The sequence below is a fragment of the Cariama cristata genome, unplaced genomic scaffold (assembly GCF_000690535.1).
Source record: "Cariama cristata isolate BGI_N322 unplaced genomic scaffold, ASM69053v1 scaffold14720, whole genome shotgun sequence".
NCBI classification, from domain to species: Eukaryota; Metazoa; Chordata; class Aves; order Cariamiformes; family Cariamidae; genus Cariama; species Cariama cristata.
The window spans coordinates 33,365-54,269 of NW_009595388.1; the positions used below are offsets into that span (position 1 = coordinate 33,365).

General features: G+C 37.3%; 1 protein-coding gene across 1 annotated transcript in view; it reads right to left on the minus strand.

Annotated features, from left to right (window-relative positions):
- Nucleotides 1-20,619, minus strand: part of BOD1L1 (biorientation of chromosomes in cell division 1-like 1) — a gene marked incomplete at its 5' end in the record, with an annotated part of 37,013 nt that extends 16,394 nt beyond the window's left edge. Inside the window, 11 exons of the mRNA XM_009701924.1 lie at nt 1,821-1,890; nt 3,405-3,472; nt 5,578-11,725; nt 12,624-12,699; nt 13,355-13,499; nt 13,880-14,003; nt 15,061-15,230; nt 16,491-16,640; nt 17,125-17,757; nt 18,983-19,173; nt 20,495-20,619. Coding sequence (XP_009700226.1) covers nt 1,821-1,890; nt 3,405-3,472; nt 5,578-11,725; nt 12,624-12,699; nt 13,355-13,499; nt 13,880-14,003; nt 15,061-15,230; nt 16,491-16,640; nt 17,125-17,757; nt 18,983-19,173; nt 20,495-20,619 — 7,900 coding nt within the window. The remainder of the gene's footprint in view (nt 1-1,820; nt 1,891-3,404; nt 3,473-5,577; nt 11,726-12,623; nt 12,700-13,354; nt 13,500-13,879; nt 14,004-15,060; nt 15,231-16,490; nt 16,641-17,124; nt 17,758-18,982; nt 19,174-20,494) is intronic.
- Nucleotides 20,620-20,905: the final 286 nt, after the last annotated feature.

Genomic DNA, 20,905 nt, shown 5'->3' on the forward strand with positions numbered 1-20,905 from the left:
CCAGTAAAACCACTCTATTCTACATACAATTTTATATAATTCGTTGCTCATTTCTTAAATCTACATGTCTTAACAATAATTCTTCCACAGCTATACTGTTTAGTTGCACAACATCTTTCAACTTGTAAAGCAGTCTCAAACGAATAGCTAGACCTTACCCACTCAAACAGCAGTGATTTGTTTACATTCCAGGGAATCTTGGACTACTAAACTACCGTGTCTGCTGTTCACACTCATGAGAGGACACACATTTGTCCTTTAAACAACTTCCTTTTACGTACGTTGAGCTATATGCATATATGCATGTGTGTGTATATACATATATAAAAAGAGAGATTTTTTTCTTTTTCTCCCCCACCACACAATACTCTCTACTAAGAGCTACAAAGCATTATTCTTCAGTGTGTGTAATATCCAATATGATTTACACAACAAATGGATTTTTGTTAAACATTTTACATGGAACAAGATTATCACAGCAAGTTGAATGTGCACATTTTAGATTTTAAGTACTATCTGTCTGGGTGCCCGAGTGATGCAAAGTGGCACAGTTTTTCAGGTACTTCAAAGAAACCTTGCAGTACAGAAAAACTGGTTCAAGTTTTGGATCTGCTGTCTTGAAGATTACATTCTTTTAACCCATTCTCAGGGTTTACCTTTTCTTTCTTGTGAGCAGAGCATGTCCCTTATCACTTAGATGAATATACACCGCCATTAGACCAGGTATGTGAATGTGACCTACCCAAGTATAAAAAGGAATCCAAAGTTTTATACCAATGCTCATATCTCACTTTACTCCTATTTTTGTTTTCTATTTGGTAAATGGTTATTCTGGTATGCATGTCTAAAAATTTAGAATTGAGCTTAACAGTGTGTCTTTTCATAACATTTAGGCTTGCAGCTGCAGCTTTCCATAAGAGGAAATGCATCTTTAACCTCTTTGGACTCTATGTGCTATATTATCACTGGTACCTCTTGGAATTCACTTTAGTTTTGCTTGTTATTCCATCAACTGAGGATTAACTCTCATCTGGCAGTGTTGTAAACATCTTTGAAATGCATCTGAAGCACAAAATCCATCAAGATGGGAACAAAGTAGGGGTTTGTTTCTGGTTTAATAGGAAAGCCAAACAATTGCAACGCATTTTAAAATAAAGTGGTTTTAGGAAACAAGGATTTTTTTTTTTTTGTCCTGTTGAAGATCAATACATGGAAAAGGAATTACTGAGCACAGATCCAAGTTGACTAATTGAGATTTCTAGCTAGGTGATTACCTACTTATAAGTGCTCTTCAAATTTCAGTGGATAACCAGAAATATTTTAATCTTCTGGACAGCAAGAAAGGAAAGGAGACAAAAAAAAAAATAAAAAAAAAATCTTGCCGTAAAGTCTCTGCGACTTAAGTCATATAGTACTTAGTTTTCTCATATCCTCACAGGGCCTGTCACAATACCCAAAACAAGGATGTTCAAAGTTTATAAGGAAGAAAGCCACTCTTTGCAGAAGTTTCTGTATTTTTCCTCAGCAAATGTTTTTCTGTATTTATTGATTTTAAATAGAATGCTAGCAGTCTACTTTTATAACATCCTAAAGGCTTTCCACCTTTCTTTCAGCATATTATATTGGAAGAAAAGGTTGTCCCTCCTTCTTTCCCACAAACCAAAATGTAAAGCCACATAAGCTCCTAGAAACATTTCAAGATTTCTGCAGGCTTTTCTTCAACCCTTCTACATATAGTATATATCAAATCTAGAACCCTCCCATCACAAATAATAGCAAAATCAGTATGAAAAGTAAGTTACTATCAGTATAAAAATCACCTTTCTGAAACTCTTTAGTATGAAGATCCACACATCCCTCTTCACTTCTTGGACTTTCAGGAGGTTGTGGCTAAACACAAAATCAAAAGAAATAAAAATATTGCAGGCATCCAGAACAAGTATATCTCACACCCCTCTTTCATGTCATGATGAACATTGTAATATCATGATCTATAAAAGTCTTCAAAAGCTTTCTTATTAAGACAGCTGTACAAATATTAATAAGGAACATCGGCAGAGCTATGTCACATTACTGTTGAACAGTACAATGCCTAACCTTGACCTCAGAGTTAAAAGTGGTACCAGAAATTAGTTTAAAAAAAAAAAAAAAAGGATGTCTCAAGAGAAATCTCAGGAAGTCAAGGTGCAATGCCTACTCTTAAGATGAGTTCCAAATACAAGCAACATTCTAGAAATGTTCAAATGTACAGAAAAATATCTATCTGCAATGAATAACAAGATACAGCAAACTCTTTTCAACTCGTGTTTTGATTTTTTTTCCCCCCCTTTTTTTTTTTTAAAATTCAAGTTGCAGATTAGCTATATGCTACTGATGCACAGACAATGCTATACGGAGCTAAGCGGACTTAAGTCAGATCTGGACATTGTAAACTCAGATACAGTGCCATGTGAACACGGCTATACTGACTCTAGGACCACCTTATGCTGGCAAAGAGTACAGCTGTTTGCAGGTGGAACTCAACTCAAATGCATAAATCCCCCTAGACTGAAGCTGACTTGGATCTTCCTGAAGTGCATCTCAGGCATCAAAACCATGGTTCAGAAATACTCAGCTGGTCTGCCCTGGAGTTGTAGTCAGCAGCCCTGTGCAGATCCAGCCTTTCATAGATGCTTCACAGTCTCTGAACCATGTTCTCCCTCAAGGTGCTTATTATCAGAGTTTTATTACCATGAATACATGGATCCGATTCTGCATCCGAATGAAGAATTAACCCATTTAGAATCCTGGCTAGTATGGATCCCAGCACAGACACACAAATAGACAGGCTCAACTTTGGTCTTACACAAGCTAAAGGTGACCATGAGCCCCAATATCCTGGATTATCCAGGATGCCCTACTCTTCTGTTACAGCAGACAAGGGGCTGTAGTTATCACAGTACAGAACAGCAGCAAGTGTTCCTCAAACATACAGAGAATGGGCGAGTTTGAAGACCAGCAAAGAAGTGATACAATGAAATGAACAGCAGTGTATGTTTACTATTTCAAAGCACAGTTGTCAACTCTAAAAGCTAAGGCATGTATGACTATTTTACAAATACTATCACAAGCAACATGCAAATGGTATGACCAATTCTAAAAAAAAGCAAACTTGGATGTCATGGTCACAGAAAGCACATGGCTGAGGCAGGGAATTGGTTTTACCACAGAATAACATGGACAGCCCACATGTCAGCTGCTTAGAAAAGTACAGCTGAATACTGTGAAAAATGATCCTTCAAAAGTTTTGAAGTTCAAATGCCATTTTCACTGCACAAAAATCAAAAGGTATAGAAGAAACTCTAGCAAGATGTATAATTATACAAGAAACAGTATAATCAAAATTTTCAAAATAACATAAATACCTCGTCAGTTCTCAAGTTACTTTCAAATTCTAGTTCTTCTGTCAACTTTGGTAAAGCTGCATTATTGCCTAATGAAATACAAATATGTTAAAATTATTAGCTTACATTATGCTGTATTTATCTTGTGCTACAGTAGGATGCTATTTCTCAGTACCACCCATGAAAACAGCACATGAATTTAATCCCTTCCTGTGGGAAATGGAAACAATAGCAAGTCTGTCTGCAGCACACCAGCTCAAAAAATCCCAGTTTGGCATCTGCAAGAACACAAGTACTTCATGTTTTCGTTAAATACAAAAGGCCTGGAAAGTATGGGCTACCAGGATTTACCACAGCTTATATATGAATTCTGACTTCAGCTGTTTTCCTTGCTTTTCCTCAAAAAAACACCCAAAAAACCCAACAACAAACCACCAACATTTTCAGACCAAATCCCGAACAGTAAATTACCTCTGTATTAACGAATGCAGAGCTAAGAGTTAATAAGGATAACATCTTTCTTTAAGTGACAATTAGATCTAAATCCATAAGCTCTAGAACCATAACTACTGAAATTATAAAATTTCCACAGAGACTGAAAGCACACTAGCTCCTGTTACTGCCAAGGTAATTTCAGAAAATCTTAAACCCCACCCTTTTCATTCCCCATGGGAACAGCTGTATGCTTATAACATCTGAAAAACAGGCCATGCAAACAGCATCTTCAGATGATTTCTACAGTCTTTCTGGACACGTATTTTAGAAGCCTGTTTATACAGCTTTTCCTAAACAAAAAGAACTAGTTATAACATGATAATTCATCAATGATGCATGCGAAGTGATTAAATTGCGGTTGCGGTCCACAGGTTAAGACTATCGTTACCACTGTTACTTACAAAGGCTACATCAACGGACAACAAAGATTGAGCAAAACACCAAGACAGAAATACCTTAGTGTAGCAGTTTACATTTTCATGGCTCATGTTTGTCTCTTGTATAAATACTGAGTAATGTTTCTCAAGTTTACTAGATCGGCATCTTTCCTTGACAAATTCCTAAACCCCAAAATGTGCAGAGTGAGCTTTCTCACCCCAGTATCAATAAAACTAGAGAATAAAGCCAACTTTTGAGAAACTGGACCTAAACTCACATTATAAAATATTTTTTGAAATAATAGCACAGACAGACATGAGAAGGAAAAGGTTTTAAAAGTAGTACTTGACTGACATCATTCCACTTTTCTGGTATAAAGAAAGATAAGCAGATTTCTCTCCTATTTTTCTACAGCTTAATTTATCTAAAATTTATGAAGAAGTCATAATCTTTACTTCATTATGACATCTACAGAATTTATTAATTTTCATAAACTTGGTGCTTCAGCTACTCTGGAGGGTCAAAGAGGAGAAAGGCTCAAAATAGCAGGATGTTCATCACATGGTATTTTAGGAACTAGCAACCATACAAGTTCATTTCAAATGTTAGCTTCCAGGAAAATGGATCTGGAAATAAAATATGATATCCTTAGTGTCATATACTATCATAACTCTTCTATTTAAAATTGACACCTATCATCACTGCTAACTTAAAATACTCATTTATTTACTGTCTGATTCCTTTGTAACGCAAAGGAGGACCATTTCAAGTGTATTCACAACAAAAAATTCAGCATAAGACAGTGAATCTGAATATGACCATTAAAAAACCACCCAGAGAAAATCTGCAGTTTTGATTAAGAAAGCCAATCTTAACTTTGAAAATTACTAAGTTACCTTTTTAAAACATTGAACATACGTCTAAATGAAATGTATCCTCTTTCGTATAAAGACATTTTTGAATTTTGAAACATGTTAATAACAAAATCCATCTGTAGCTTCATGATAATTACCCCTTGCAAACCACTTCATATATTAGCTCACAATTTTAAGTCAATATATTTTAATAACTTTTTTGCACTCTAATAACATTTAATTCTTTCCCAATATACCTCAGATAATTGTGTTCAGTCACTCCTATACTCCCATAATCACATGCTTATTTAAGTATTTGTCACCAATTCTTAAAAATATTATTAATAGTTATTTTCCAACCAAGAAAGAAATCAGGTAAGTTATTTCCAATTATGATAATTGTAAAATGTATCTATTTATGACAGCTTATAAACTGAAGGGTTAAAAAAAAAGAAAGAAATCCTCACCTGAATTAAAGGTTGTGTTACTTTTTTGAAAAGTAACTTCAATTCCAATATCATCTATTTTGACCAAGTTCGTTTTGTCATCACTGTCATATAGCTCTTCTACATGCAACAAAGGGAAGTCACTTTTTTCCCCTAATTCTGCTTCTATTGTCTTTTCACCATGGTTGGTATTTACAGTCACTTCATTTGCAGAAACTAAGGAAAGAGTCTGTGCCCTAGGCAGGGGAGTCCTTATTTCAGAAAAGCCACTTTCTAAAAGCAAGTTTGAGTTAAATTTATAGTTTACATTCCTTAGAGTTTCACTCTCTACTGCTCCTTCTGAAACCATACAAGAGAGTTCTGATGTAACATCCTCATGCAAAACATCTTCAGCTTGTTCATCATCCTCACTTGCCTCCGAGGAAGAACTTGGACTCACAGCAGTCTCGGTACTAACCTCTACACAAAGGGCTTCATCTACATTCATGAGGTTCACTGAATTTTCATCTGTTTCTGTGAGTTCACTGTCTACTGTGGTCTGAGATGCTGCTGATTCTCCCCTCACACCAGTCTCGTGGGTCTCGTTCTCTCTACCAATGACAAGCAAAGAATTACTGCTTTTTTCTGGGCCCGTAGTCGATAGGATGCATTCAATCTGGTTAGCAGTATTAAAAATTTCCTCACTTTTGTCTTTTATTTCTGTACTCTCAGCAGCAAGTTGACTTTCTTCTATAACTGTAAAGGTGAAGAGACTATCACATTCTTCCATTGTGCTCAGAGTGATCACTGCTCCCTCCTCCTTATCTTCTATACTTGAAGCAGTATGTTGATCTTCACTGTTGGTGGCAACCCTCAGCACAGGAGCTCCACATTCTCCCACAAAAATCACAGAACTTTTGTTTTTTGCATCTGCATTGAAAGCAGCTAGTCCAAATTGCTCCTCTACAGTTGCAGTAGTCTCCACAATCTTACATTCCTCTGATGCATTTGGAGAGAGAACGGTATCTTCATCTCCTTCTGCTACAATGAGCTGACTTTCAGCTTGTGGTGCTGCACTGATCAGGACTATCTCACATTCATCAGTCATGCTCGTAGTGATCATAGCAGCTTCATATCTTCCTTCTGTTCCTGAAACAGTGAGTTTGTTTTCATCTTGCATAGCTACACTAGACATAGGAGCTTCAAAACATTCTGCTGTACTTGTAGAGATTATTACAGTTTCATTTTTTGACTCCGTATCTGACACAGGTTGAATCGCCTCTTCAGTGACTTCACTTGACATTAGGATTACTTGTTCTTCCACAACACTTGTGGAAATCATAGCACACTCATCTTTTTCTTCCTTACTGCTAGCAGTTGGGTGACTTTCATCATCATCGTTATCATCTCCTCCTGCACTGGATTCACTAGGCATGGGAACCTCATATATTTCCATAGCTATAGAAACCATAGCATTCTCATTTATTTCTTCTGTTTTCACAGAGGGGAGCTGACCATCATATTCAATAGCCGCACTTGACATAGGAGCCTCAAATTCTTCCACAATACTGGTGGAAATCATAGTACACTCATCTTTCTCCTGCTTACTGCTAAAAGTATGCACACACTCTTTAAACTCTGTAGCTGTACTGGGCATAGGCACCTCTGTGTCTTCAGCATCTATTAAGATCATAGAGCTTTCCCCACTTTCGTTTGCTCTTGGAACAGCAACTGGACCTTCCTCAGCATCCATGGCTGAATGTAAGGGAGCATCGCTTTCTTCCACTGTACTGGTAGAGATGACATCACCTTTTATTTTTTCTTCTGTGCCAGGAGTAAGAGAATTCTCATCTTCCTTTGGAACTGCACTACTTATAGAGGCATCAAGTTCTCTGCTATCAAAGGAAGTCATGGCAGTCTCATGTTCGTCTTCAGTACCAGACTGACTCTTATCTTGCACTGCCATAGCACTAGTCATGGGACCCTCGCATTCCTCTGCATCTAAGGGAATCAAGGTACCTTCATGCTTTCCTGTATGTGCAGTCAAGGCACTCTCATCTGCAGCACTTGCACTGGTTACACTGCTTTCAACAATCCCTTTATCATTTTTGGAGCATGTACCACAAATAGCTTCTTTCTCTGCATTCGCCCTGCTGTCGATAGTAAGTTTATTTAGATTTGTGCCAGCCACTCCTGACTCAGCTTCCATTTGTTCAGCTACTATGCAGATAATGGAACTTTCACCTTCTCCTGCCCCTATACAAATCAGTGCATTTTCGCTTTCCATTCCTGTACAAGTAGAAGCATGCTCGTTTTCTTCATTTCCTCTTCCTGTACTGGTCACAATGCCCTCACCTTCCTCATCCTCTTCTTTTGAGCCTGTACTAGTCACAAAACCTTCATCATCACATGGACCCACACTGACTGTAGTGATATTGGCTTCTTCCTTTGCCCTTGTACTGTCCATTAGACTTTCACATTTTTCAGCTTGTAAATAAACTGCAACCCCCTCATTGCTGTCTTCTAGCCCTGTGCAGACTACTGAAATTTCAGCATCATCTTCTGGAGTTATGCCTGTGCTGGTCACTGCGCTTTCACCATTTACAGTATCCTCAGATTTGTCACTACTAGTTCCAGTTGTGGCATCGTTGTTTGTGACCATGGCAATGCACGCACCAGTTACAGTGCTTTCTCCTTGGGCATCTGTACCAGTCACTGAGCAGATGATGAAGTTACGACCTCTTTCTTCTGCACCTGTGCAAGTCACAGTACCTTCATGTTCTTTTACTTGGTCAGCTCTCACACTGTCCCTAAATTCACCTGAACTGTCACCACCTGCCAACCCTTCACCTGTTTCTGTCCCTGCACTAGTTACAGCTCCATCGCTCTCCACTTCACCTAAGCAGGATACAGGCAAATTTGAAAATTCTGTATCTACACAAGTTGAGGTCTTTCGCTTTTCTTCAGAGCCTGCACTAGTCACAGCATCATCTTTTTCTTCTGCCCCAGCACTATTCACGCTATCTTCAATTTCTATTCCACTTGCATTGACTGAATCCTTACCACTTTCTTCTACATCAACCATAGTACAGTCGTCATTTTCTTCTCCTTCTGTACTTGTTAGGAAACTTTCACTTTCTGCCAATCCTTCAGTGACAACACTGCCACCACCTTCTTCGGCTGCTGCAACAGTACACTCACCAATATCTGCTCCTGTGATGAAACTGCCACCCTCACTATCTTTTACCCATATGCCTGTTGTGAAACCTTCATCAGCTTCTATGCTTGTGCAGATTATGGTCACCTCACTTTCTTCTTCTGAGCAAGTGGTTGTAGCACCACTGTCCTTTTCAGAATGTGATGCACCTTCAGCTCTTTCTTCTGCTGTACTAGTGGCCATTACAGTGCTCTCAATGATCTTTTCTGTGCTAGTTCCTATCACAGTGGCTGGACTTTGTAGGCTGCTGTACAACAAACTAAGTTTACTACTTCCTGCACTGGTACCTACTGCACCTGTTTCATTTTTATCTTCTGTGCCAATCACACTATTCCCTTCTTGCCCACTGGCTATAACAGAGCATTTGACTGTTTCCTCAGGAACTCTTTCAGGCACTAATACAGAAGATGATTGTATCATATCATCAATATCATGCACCTTGTTCTTTTCCACATTATCCAGCATTGTGCTTCCTTCTCCCTTTGTGGAAGGATCTGTATTCAAGCACCCTCTTTCTTTTCTTTTTAGGAGTTCTTTTGTTGTTACATCTCCACAATCTTCAGTTATGTCAGTCATCAAGTTTTCCTCTCTTATTTTCAACTCATTTCCCCGAGTGCTTTCTAGCTTTGCTGCTTCACCATCATCTTCTTGACTAGGTAACCCAGCTGCACTGTCTTCCATTGCCTGTTCATCAGGCTGGGGCACCTCATTATCTTTTTCTATACTGTTTGTCATAGTAGTGCAGACACCATCATCTTTCACAACAGAACTCAGCACTGCACTATCTTGTTGTTCCATGCATACAACCTGTGCTGCATCATTCTTCAAAACAACAGCATCTTCAAATAAAAAAGTCCCATCTGAATTATGGTATTCTTTCGACATACTAGCCGAGGAATCTGTAAAATCTGAGATATCCATATCCACGGACTTTGCATCAGCAGCATCTTCTCTGGAAGAATTAATTGCTAAAGAAACGTCATCTGAATAAGAATTTATCATAGTTTTAAAGTTCTTTGGTCTTCTGCTGTCTTCTGAAGCTTGATCCTTACTGGGAACATTCAGTAAGGTTCTACCACTTGTTTCACACACAACCTTCATTTTAAAAGGCTGTTGCTTATTGGGTCCTTGATCCATGGAAGCTTGTTTGGACAAAGTGTCTAAGGCACCAACTTGTTTATTAGGGATATCTTCCTGTTTAACATTTTTTTCAGCTGCAGGCAGAAACTGTGATTCACAGGCTCCAGGATCTGCCAAGTTGTGTTTTAATTCCTTATTTGAAATGGAGACAGGTATTTTTTCTTTTGTTGCATACTTAGCATCTGTGGCTTGGAGTGAGTTTGGAATGTTTTTTCCTTTGATATTAGATGCTTCCTGTACTTTTGTTTGTTTCAAATCAAGTTCCATCAGCTCTTCCTCATGACCAGAACGCAAATCATCATTATTCAGACTTGACTTTTGAGGGGCTGGAGCATGGCTGCTTTCAGTTGTGCTAGCTGATAGCTTTTCCTCTCCAAGCAAATCTTGGTTTGATACACTGCCTCTTCTATTTTCACAGGATATCTTCTTACTTTGTTTTTTATCCATCACCACTGTGATGCTCAATACTTTTTCATGCCCACTATCCATTTCTTTAATATCCTTATCTTCTGATTTGATACTCTCTTCCTTCTTCTTTATTTCCTTGTTGCTGTGCTTTAAGTTTCTGCTTTTGTGACCTTCAGCAGAGAACCTTCTTTCTAGTTTGGAATTGCTTAAATCTTTATCACTTCTGTATTTCTCTTTTACAGATCCTCTTTCTCCAGAATGTAACTTAAGTCTGTGACTGAAGTCTTTCTGTGATGCCTGAGTTGACTGCATGCCACTTACAGGCTCAAACTCAGCAGCACTCTCCTCAAAAACTTTATCTTCATTCTTGGATTTATGTTGCTTATCTGAATCATTCTCTTCTGTGCTCTTATCTTTGTCTAGTTTCTGACCAGCTTCTGGTTTTGTTAAATTTTCCTGTATTTCTGTTTCAGATGCTTTGAATTGTTTACTATGACTCTTTGACTTAGACTTTAACAAAATCTTGTCTTCTACAAGGCTCTTAGATCTCCGTCTATCTTTATGAACACCATCTTCTTGTTTCAAATTACAATCAGAGTTAGTTGATTCTACTTCATGTTTATCCTCTGAGTAGCTTTCGCTCCTTCTGTGTGATGCAGAAGCAAGTTGCTTTGAGGCACTTAGGGAATCCTTTTGTGGTCTAGAATCACTCAGGGACCTTTTGGACTTGTATTCTGCTCTTGATTTTTCCATCGAGAGATGTCTGTCTTTTTTGTTTTCCTTACGCAGCAATTCTTCAGCTTTTAAGTTTGATTCAGATATATTTTTTCCATCTTTTCCTGTTACTGATACTTTCCTTTCATTTCGGTGTTTACTTTTTCTTTCAGATTTGTCATCTAAGGAAACCTTTATTTGTTGATTATGTTTCTGACCACCATCCTCTCCTTTCAAACTTTTCTCAAATGAATGGAGTTCAACATCTTCACTTGATTTGTGAATACCGTCTCCTTTATATTTGTGCTTTAAAGAAAGTTTATCTTCTAAAGCAGTTCTTTCCTTTTCATTTTTATCTCTGTAAGACCTGGCTTCTTTTTTGGCAGCACTTCTCATATGTTGAATTTCTGTGTCACTATCTTTTTTGGGGTGTTTTTCATTTTTAAATATGGATTTCTGCCTCTGTAGTTCTTCAGTATTGACTTCTGCTCTATCCGGTTGTCTTTTTGGATCCCTTGTTTCACTGTCCTGTTGGGCTCCTTCAGCCTGAAGAGAGGTGAAGGTTTTTCTTTTATGTTCTTTTTCTGCTTTAGAATCACTTTTGCTTTCCTCAGTTGAATGCACCGATTCTGAGAGTCTTCTAAGCTGTTTAGAGATTTCACTTTTCCCATGATTATGCTTCTGTTCTTTGGAAGGATTTTTTTCACAAGTCTACAAAAGAAAGTTGTGACATATATTAGCAAACGTTACACAGTTCCTTCACTACGTGACCAAACAGAATCGTTAAGGGCAAACTCTCCACAAAAACAATACATCAGAGAATACACTTAACATTGTAATAAAAATAGACTAAAATATAGTCTGTAAGAAAATGAAACTTGCCATTTTCATTTCAATCATCTGCTATTGTGGGAAAACCCCCCAAAATGGAAGTTAACCTTAAGCGGTCTGTTTAAACTTGAGTATCATTCCTTTATAAAGTGATTTTTCTTTCTAAAGTTATTTAAATGGATTTTTAAATGGACAAACACAATTTCAAGTACTCCATGAGTTACTTTAAACAGCCAATATGCTGTCTGTTTTAAAAAACCCCAAAATCCAACAAAATCCACCAAAACCAAACTACACTCCAAAACCCACAAAAGATAAATCTAGACTTCCATTTGAACTTCCAACTAGCATTTTTGTTGTTGTTAATAACTTTGTTGGTAAAAACTCTCACCTAAAAATTCTCTTTTGTGTTTGGACTACTTTCAGTTTTCCTTTAACTTCCAGGTGAGAAGTTTAAACAGATCAAGCTCCTCAAGTCTTTGCATAAAAGACACATTTTGCTCTTTTTAAAAACCCAACATGCTTCACAGAATAGGGCTTAACTGTATCTGGTCTTCTACTGCAACATGCATCAGCACTAGCATATTCTAGCGGCTACTGGAATTCAGAAAACACTACTACAGCAATGTCAGATCACTAACACAATTGAAAGAACTAGCAGGAAAAAACTAATTCATAAGAATGAATGCAATATTATGTAGTTTGGTATGGACATATGAACAAGGACTATTACTATTAAAAAGGAAGATCGTAAGGTTTATATTTAAGAGACACACACCTCATTTGTCTTCTGCATTTCCTTAGAATCTTCCTCAGATGGCTCGTATTTCCTTTTGCAGCTATCTTCAGCATGCCTGAAACAGGTATTTGGACAATTAAAAAATCTGTATCAGCCTAACATTTTGTAAACTTTCTGCTCTTAAAGCTGAACAAAGGAGAGAAACCCACACTAAAAATACTGAAATAGAACATGATCACACAACTTTTGACTAGCCAATTTGTCCAAGCTTTTTTCTCTTGGAAAATTATGTCGATCAACTTCAAAGATACCCTCTGGACATCAGCGCTTTAAAGCACAGAATGACGACATCAGTAGTACAGTTGTCCGTGTAAAACGCATAAGAGAGCTCCTTGCCCCATATATACTCGTGTAGACAGATATGTACATGTGTACACACCTATGTAAGACATCAATTTAAAGACCAAGCCAAGTTGACTAACATATCAGATGCACAAACATCCTAAAGCTCTCCATTCTCATGCCTTTATTACCATTCTGCGTGTGAAAAGCGACAGAAAGGCTGCTAGCACAGTCTGAGCTGCAATATATTTAAGCTGTTATAATTTGGTTTTCTGCCTGAACTTCATGATTACTAGTAAAAAAATTATGTATTTTAAAAGGAAATTGTTAAAACAGGTAAGGCTAACTGCAAAGCTGATGAGAACATTTTCAATCTGCAAAAATGAATATTCAAAAACTTAATTCCTTTTGAGCAAATACATGAATACCTTGAATCTCTTTTTCTTTTTCTGCTCAAGGCTACTTTTTTTTCTAAAAATTTCTGTTCTTTAAGCACATCCTTAATGCTGGTACCAGTAGCTTTTGACTCAAGACTTCTTGATAAAGGTTCTTCTACGTTCAAACCACTTTTTCCTGAAACAATACACAAATGGTGAAATACGTAAGCATGTCATTACATTACTGTTTCAGCTATAATCATGACTGAAAGCAGTACAGAGAGTACTAATACATAGCAGAGAATACTAGTGTATATAGGTATTCATTGCATTTAAGCAATATAATGATATATGAAAGGGCACATGAAAAAGTGACGATACGGAATTTTGTATTAATAATTTGCATTATACAGTTTTCAGTTACATCACTGTTGAAATCATGGGGTTTTAAGGGAAATGACTACAGACCTATTAACAATATTTTAAGCTGAATAACAATATTTTAAGCTGAATGTTTTTTTTTCCAGAGAAAAAGAGTGAGTGAGAGTAGGGTGGCTAATATTATACTTCTCATACCTTTAGCGCTCTGATTTCCAGTTTTTAGGGATTTTGTTTTTTCTGCAGCCTTCTGTTTACGTTTTTCTTCAAGTCTCTCTCTGTTAATTTGTCTTCTTAGGAGTCTCTCTTCTTTTTCTTTGGCCTGGAGACACAAAACAAAACCAATTAATTTATCATTAGGTCAAAGAGTATTCTTTGACTACAAATGTATGTCTAAAACCCACAGAACACAGAAAATCGTAGCTTGAGGCAAACTAAAAAAATAAATAGTCCTTAGAAATCATGACATAAAAGGTAATAGAAATCTCTCATACTTTGATGAAGTGAAACTAGCTGAGTTCAAGTTTCAGAGCCTCAGTCTGCAGTGTTAAGTGGCAGTGAGATCTTCTAAAAAAAATTTATCTTATTTTATATATATATATAAAATATGTATATATAATATATACATAGTGTATATATAAAATACATGTAACTATTAAAAAAATAATATATTTAGCCAAAGGAGGAACTGCTGCTCCCTCTTCTGTATGCTGGTCCTTCTTCCACAGAAGATAGTGAATATACTTAAACCTCTCTTTCCATTCTCAATGGTTGCAGACATGCTACAAACTACTGATTTCATGGACAGCAAGAACTACATTTGTAAAGAAATGATGTAACGAAGTAGTTTGCAGCAGTCAGCACAAGCCCGAACTACACAAAATCCCCGTGAAAGCAATCTGCATGTATATATGGGCTGCTTTTTCCACCCAAATTGTCTTTATATACATTAAATCTACTGAAGACCCAGGTTTTCATATGTGCAGCAGTTCTTATTTTCCCTATCAAATCACTCAGTTGAGAAAGAATCCACCTATTGCTGTGATTCTGCAAAGACACTGCATGAAATTAGTAAATCCTCTGTCAACATCAAACACTCTTCATTTTAGAGCGGAAGGAAAAGATGGAAAAGAGTGTCATTGCTTTCACCACCAGAAGCCTTCACTCTATAACCATCAGAGTGCTTTGCTGGAGAGCAGATCGTGCAATATTGGTCCAAGTCTGAAGGAGGGGCAGTTGTAACAGAAAAGAAAAAAATAAAAATTGAGAAGAAACAGAAGACTCCCTCTCACAAACCACCACCAAATAAGAAGTGGAATTTCTGTACTAAAAAGTTTAAAGTAGCCAGAATGCAAGCAGTAACAAAAATCCACACTTACAATGGACTGACGGCGTTGTTCGACAGTTCGCTCATCATCAGAATCACTGAAGTATTTGGAGTACAAGAAAGGCTTGCGAACATAACCATGACGAACAGGCTTGGCTTTCCCATCACTCAGCTCGTTAGCATGAGGTTTTGCCTTACTTTGACTATTTTTCTCCTCTTCATCTGAAGAAAGGTTCGTGAATTGTAGAGATATATTGATAAATTAGGGCAGTGCTTTAAACATAACTTTTGAGGAGACAAAACTACTCAAAATGTATTAACAATTATTTATTCTAAAAACATAAAAAGTTAAAAAAATTAAACTCTTTAACATTAAAATATCACTAGATTATGAAAACCTGAAAGACATATTAATGTGTTTGTGCACACCATTCAGCCAAAAAATTGGAAGAAACAAACCCCAGAATAAACTAGGATACAACAACCAGGCTTACCCTCTTGCCTGTAATCACTTTGCCTTTTTAGATACAGTATTTAGTAGTTAACACTGCATTACAAGTCAGAACATAATTTCTGTTATGTATTAAATTAAGCTTCTTCCCTACGCCAAAAAAATTTGCACAGTATTATCAGGATTATTAAAAATAGAGCAAAACCACTTCTGCTCCATACTGTACAAATTATTTGTATCCCTGAAATATAGTAGGGCTTGTTTTCACTTCACAAATCTTTAGTCATAACTGAACACTATCTGTCATCTTTAAAGGTAAGACCAAAGCCAGAGAATATGCAAGTAATTCAGTGCTCCTAATAATATTCTTAGAGCAGAAAAGATAAGCTCACAGCATACTAGAGACTCAGAATTATAGGCACTCTGAATTATGAAGTGGAAAGTCTTATTAACTGCAAAAGCCACATATCTGCAGAAATCACGAGTCTGATGTCTGCTCTAGACAAAAAGAGCACAAAAAGGTAACTCAGTCAGTGAAAAGATTTGGTGTTTCCAAACTCTTAAAGCTAGATTCATTCCTGTTCCTTCAACTGTGGCCAGGTAGAATTTGGAAATTCCTGCAATCCGAAAGCTCTAAAAGCAACCTGATCTGCAAAGTCAGCTACAACCACTACTCTGGGGTCACAAACAAAGCACTCCAATGTTATACTAAATTCATGGCAGAACAGGGGGTGAAAAAGTCCCACAGGAAAATGTCATATCCATAACTGTTCAGTGTGTTTGTCACCTATGAAATATGGCAGTACAAAGATTTACAATGTTTAGAATATATCACGCTATTAAAAAAATATTCAAAGTATTTCCACTACTCAGCTTTCATAATTGCACAAATACTAACGGTTCCACATTCAAATTCTTTCTCATAAATAAGTACAACAAAACATACTGCAAAATCTCAAATTTATGATATGATGCACTCAATGAAAGTGTTGCATATTCTTTCTTGCTATTTAACAGACTAATTATTTTACCATCTGATGTGATCTCCCCCTCTTCAGTACTGTCAGAAATTACAGTCTCCTCTTCACTCTCCTCTTCAAAGGAAGAAAGGTCACTAGTATGGACAGAGCTGACAGTGATGTCACTGAGTACATCCATATCTGAATCTACCGACATATTTTCTTGCAAAGGAAAAAAACAGGAAGAAAGGGTTGTAATGCAGCACACTGTATTTGAGAAACCTTTCTTACCAAAGCACTTATTTTGCCACTGAAAACAAAATTATCTTAAGAACAAGAAATAGGAAAAAAAAAAATTTGTAACACCTTAATGAAATGTTATGAGGCTAACTCTGGTTTACTCAAAACAAAAATCACCCTGAGGTACAACTAGAAACTTTAAATGCAGACTGGAATCGTTGAGAGAACTTGTCAGAATTAAGGCAGATGATCAATCACACACTTGAAGAATCAAAGCTCATCCAATTCCTAATGTGGGTACCACAGTTAAGGAAGATGAACCAAGACCTAGCTTTGGCTAGCTAGACAAATTTTCCAGAACTAGCAGAGAACCTACATTCCAAATATACTTCCAATTCAACTCCTGAACACACTTAAAAAAACCCCCATATCCATATTTTAAGGAAGGGCATTGCCCACACCATACCTTCTTTAGTTTCTTTAGTACTTTCAGTTGTTTTATGTTTATTGCTATTTTTTTCTGGAACTAACTGTTTCACCGTTTCCGACTCTCTTGCTTGTTTTTCTTCTTTTGACTTTGTACTATCATCACTTTTCTTTGAATGGTCAGACTTCTTGTCAAGTTTTTCCTTCTTTTCTTTTTTCCTTTCACCTTTTTCACTGCTGTCCAGTTTCTTGTCACATTTATCTAATAATTTACTCTTTTGATCTTCACTTTCTTGTTGAATTTCTTTACTTGTATCTTTACTTGTAAAAGTCAAATTATTAATATCCTTTGTTGAATTTTTTATTTCTTCACTTTGGCATGGAAGCTCATTTAAATCTTCACACTTTGCAAATGTTTCAGCCCCTTCTCCAGAAGGATCACAAATTGCTTTCTCTCTGTCTGGCAAGTCCTCCGCATTTCTCTCTCTATCAGTGCTACCATCCACACTCTGCTGAGATGAGAGTCTTTTTGCAACTCTGTCATTGTTCTTGGGATTTGAGTTCTCTGTTGAAGCCCTGGCAGCACTTGCTTCTTGGTTAAGAGAAGTTATTGTTTCCAAAATGGACATTGCATCACTAGCTACATTGCCACTAGGAGCTATGGCAGAGACACCTTGAATAGTAAGAAAAATACTTTTAGTTCATCTTAATTTCCATAATTCCATTCAGATAGAATGTTAAGCAAGTGAAAGAAAAAAGAATACTTACTCTACTTAAAATAAGTAAAATTAACTAAAAGGTTTGACTAATTTTGCATTTAGATATTTTGGTTTAAAAAAAGAAAGAAACAAACAAGAAGTTGCATTCCCGCAGCAATTATGATCTGATTACCACAGATTAATTTTGCCTTGTGACATACCACTGTTCCTGAGATCAGCTAAAGAAAGCAGGGGTTGTCTATGGGAAGAATGTTCTGAACACAATCCTTGTTCAACTTCACCATCATCCCAAGTGGGACGATGACTCTGGAGAAGCACGATATAGAACATCGCAGCAGAAAGTCTGTATTTCATACCTCTGATATCTCCATAAATGACATGGAAAATGGCCTCAGCATATTGATTGTGTAACGATAGGACTATCAGAAATACCTTATCACTTTCCCATCCTCTTAGAAGCAACTCTGAAGATAGATGAGAAAGGGTTAACTGGATAGCACTAAGAGGTGCAGCTGGCTTGTTAACCCACCTACTTTAAAGGAAGTGGGCCTCACAGGAAAAGGGCTAGGCTTTAAATAAAGGGTCTGGTTACAAATAGATGGACGGCTGTGGAGTCTCTTAGGAAGGGAAAGAATGGACAATTACCTGCAGGAATGTTTAGAAGTTGATAGCAGGCAACACAAACGAAAATGGTAAAGAAAAAGCGCTGTGTTTATAAACAAACTACAACAGAACTTGAACTCCTGAGAGGACCTTAGCCATTCAAATTTTACTGCACACAGCAACTGCATTAAGACAGGTAACTGTCTCACAGCAAATTTTTTTCCAATCTACCAACACATAAAATAATTGAATCATTCTTCTCTTACAGCTATGTCTTACCTGATCCTACAATACTTAGACGGCCAAACTGCAAGACCAGCATTTTTCCCTATATTAAACTGATCCCTTGTGATCTCAAGCAGAAGTAACAGAGTAACATGGTGGTACATGGCAACATCTCTCTTGCCTTCTACCTTTATACATACAGTAACGGACAAGTATTATGGTATGCTGCCTGGACCTCAGGTTTTTAATACTGATGCTAACAATCTTGTGCTAGCAGCAAATCTAGTCAATGTTCCTGCTCTCAGAAACCAATTTTCTGTTATTAGACTGCTCAGAGAAATGGTAAAATACCTTGTACTGTAATAGAAGCATCTGTTTTCTCCTCACTTGGAGCTGTACTGGGGCCTGCCTCCTCTTTGTGATTCAATGTGGCTAAAAATTCATGGACGGCTTTTTCCACCTGAGGTCTAAATGTGTGGTTGATCTTTGGGTCCACAACCTGAGAAATAATTCTGTCAATTCCGGATTCCAACATTCCAGACCTGGAACAAAGTTACACGAATACTTAATAAGAAAAATGACTTTTCAAGAACATCTTAATGAAATATGCTCATTTAGATGCAACGTAAACACTCTTAAGATCCTTCAATGAAGTCTTAACATTTTCTGAGCATCACTGCAGCTAGGTATTTAGTCAGCTGCCTGTATTTCAACAGCTCTCTCTCTGTCTTATGAACTAAGAACAAAAATGCTAGAGAAACAAAGGAATCCAACTACATGGAATTAACACATAAACCAGTCTATTATTATGTCATTACTGATTATGCCTTCAAATGCTATCTAACTGTAAAAGCGACACTTGTGCAAAAAATTAAGAACAAACCTGATGTTATCAATTCCCATGACACAAAACAGATGAATTCTAGAAGGCATAAGGGATGAACGACTACAAGACTAAGTTACTTTCTGCCCAATACAGTGTGACACCTCAAGAGTTCTGCTGCTTTCCAGAACATCCTCAATCTTCAGTAAAATCAAATAAATGGCAATAGAGAGCTTTGTATCTACGGATTCCCTCTAGACCCCTGAAATCTTTTGTGGGACATATATTGCCTATTGTCCTCACCGCTTCTTTAAAAAGAACTAAAGAAAACCCCCAAACAACCACCACTCCTCCCCAACAACAAAACAGCTCCTCAGTACACGTTATCAATAGTACCACTACAGCATAACTGAATAAGTTTGTTCTCATATCCCTTGTTTGACTCAATTTAGTGACCAAAGTCATGCTACTTTGAAGAAATTTCCTAACATTTCTTATGACTCTGAGTTTTGAGAGGAAAAACTAGAAGAACCGTCATGAAATAATGTAACATCAGGTAAGTGTTTGACATCATTTTGATGTAACAGCAGTTCTGAAAAATCTCTTCTTTGTCTAGCTACACTTACATTCAGTTTTTTGTTTCATGAATTTAGCTTTGTACCCCGCAGAGCTTAGTTTGTCAAATCCTTTTAATTTTCCTTAGCTCAAAACTTGATGATAAGAGCAATTTTATTAATATCTCCCTTAAAAGAAACGGTAAAGACAGACTTTACCTAAGGTGTTACATCCCAAATCAGAAACAAGCTTTCCACCCCTGCATCAACTCAGATCTGACAAAATAATACTTGCAGTGTAATTCTGACTAATGCTGATAGTGAGTTGCTATCTGAAATAATACGTTTTAAACACTAAAAAACCCAAAGAAACTTCTGAAGAAGGTTGGGAAGAAAGTAGACACTTTACTATTGACCTAGAGCCTCCATCACCTATTGTAGTACATAAGCATGTTCAAACAGAGAAACCTCAGAGCTGTCACTTACTTGAGAACCTGCTGCCTAATGTTATTTCTCAGCTGGTTCTTGTTGAGATGAGGACTCCAGGTATGAGTTGCCAGATGATTGGAAACAAAGTTGTCAACGCGCTGTCTCAAATTCTGGTAGGCAGGCTAAAAAGCAACAACAGAGAGGTTGAACAGGCAGGAGAGTTTTGCTAAGGAGTTACCCTCGCAGAGGCCGGGCTGAAAGAGCTGGGAGCCTCGTCGGACCCCCAACCCAGCGCAACTGCTCCCTCTCCCTTGCGGCGATCACAGCGTGTTAAACACGCCCGTATCGCTAGAAACACTCCACAAAACCAGGCATGTTTGTACCACCGGCCAGCCCACGCTCCCCTCTGAAAAGAAGGGCTCCAGCTTTGTCCCCGGGTACGCCGAGAAGAGCCCTAGGGCCGCGGGC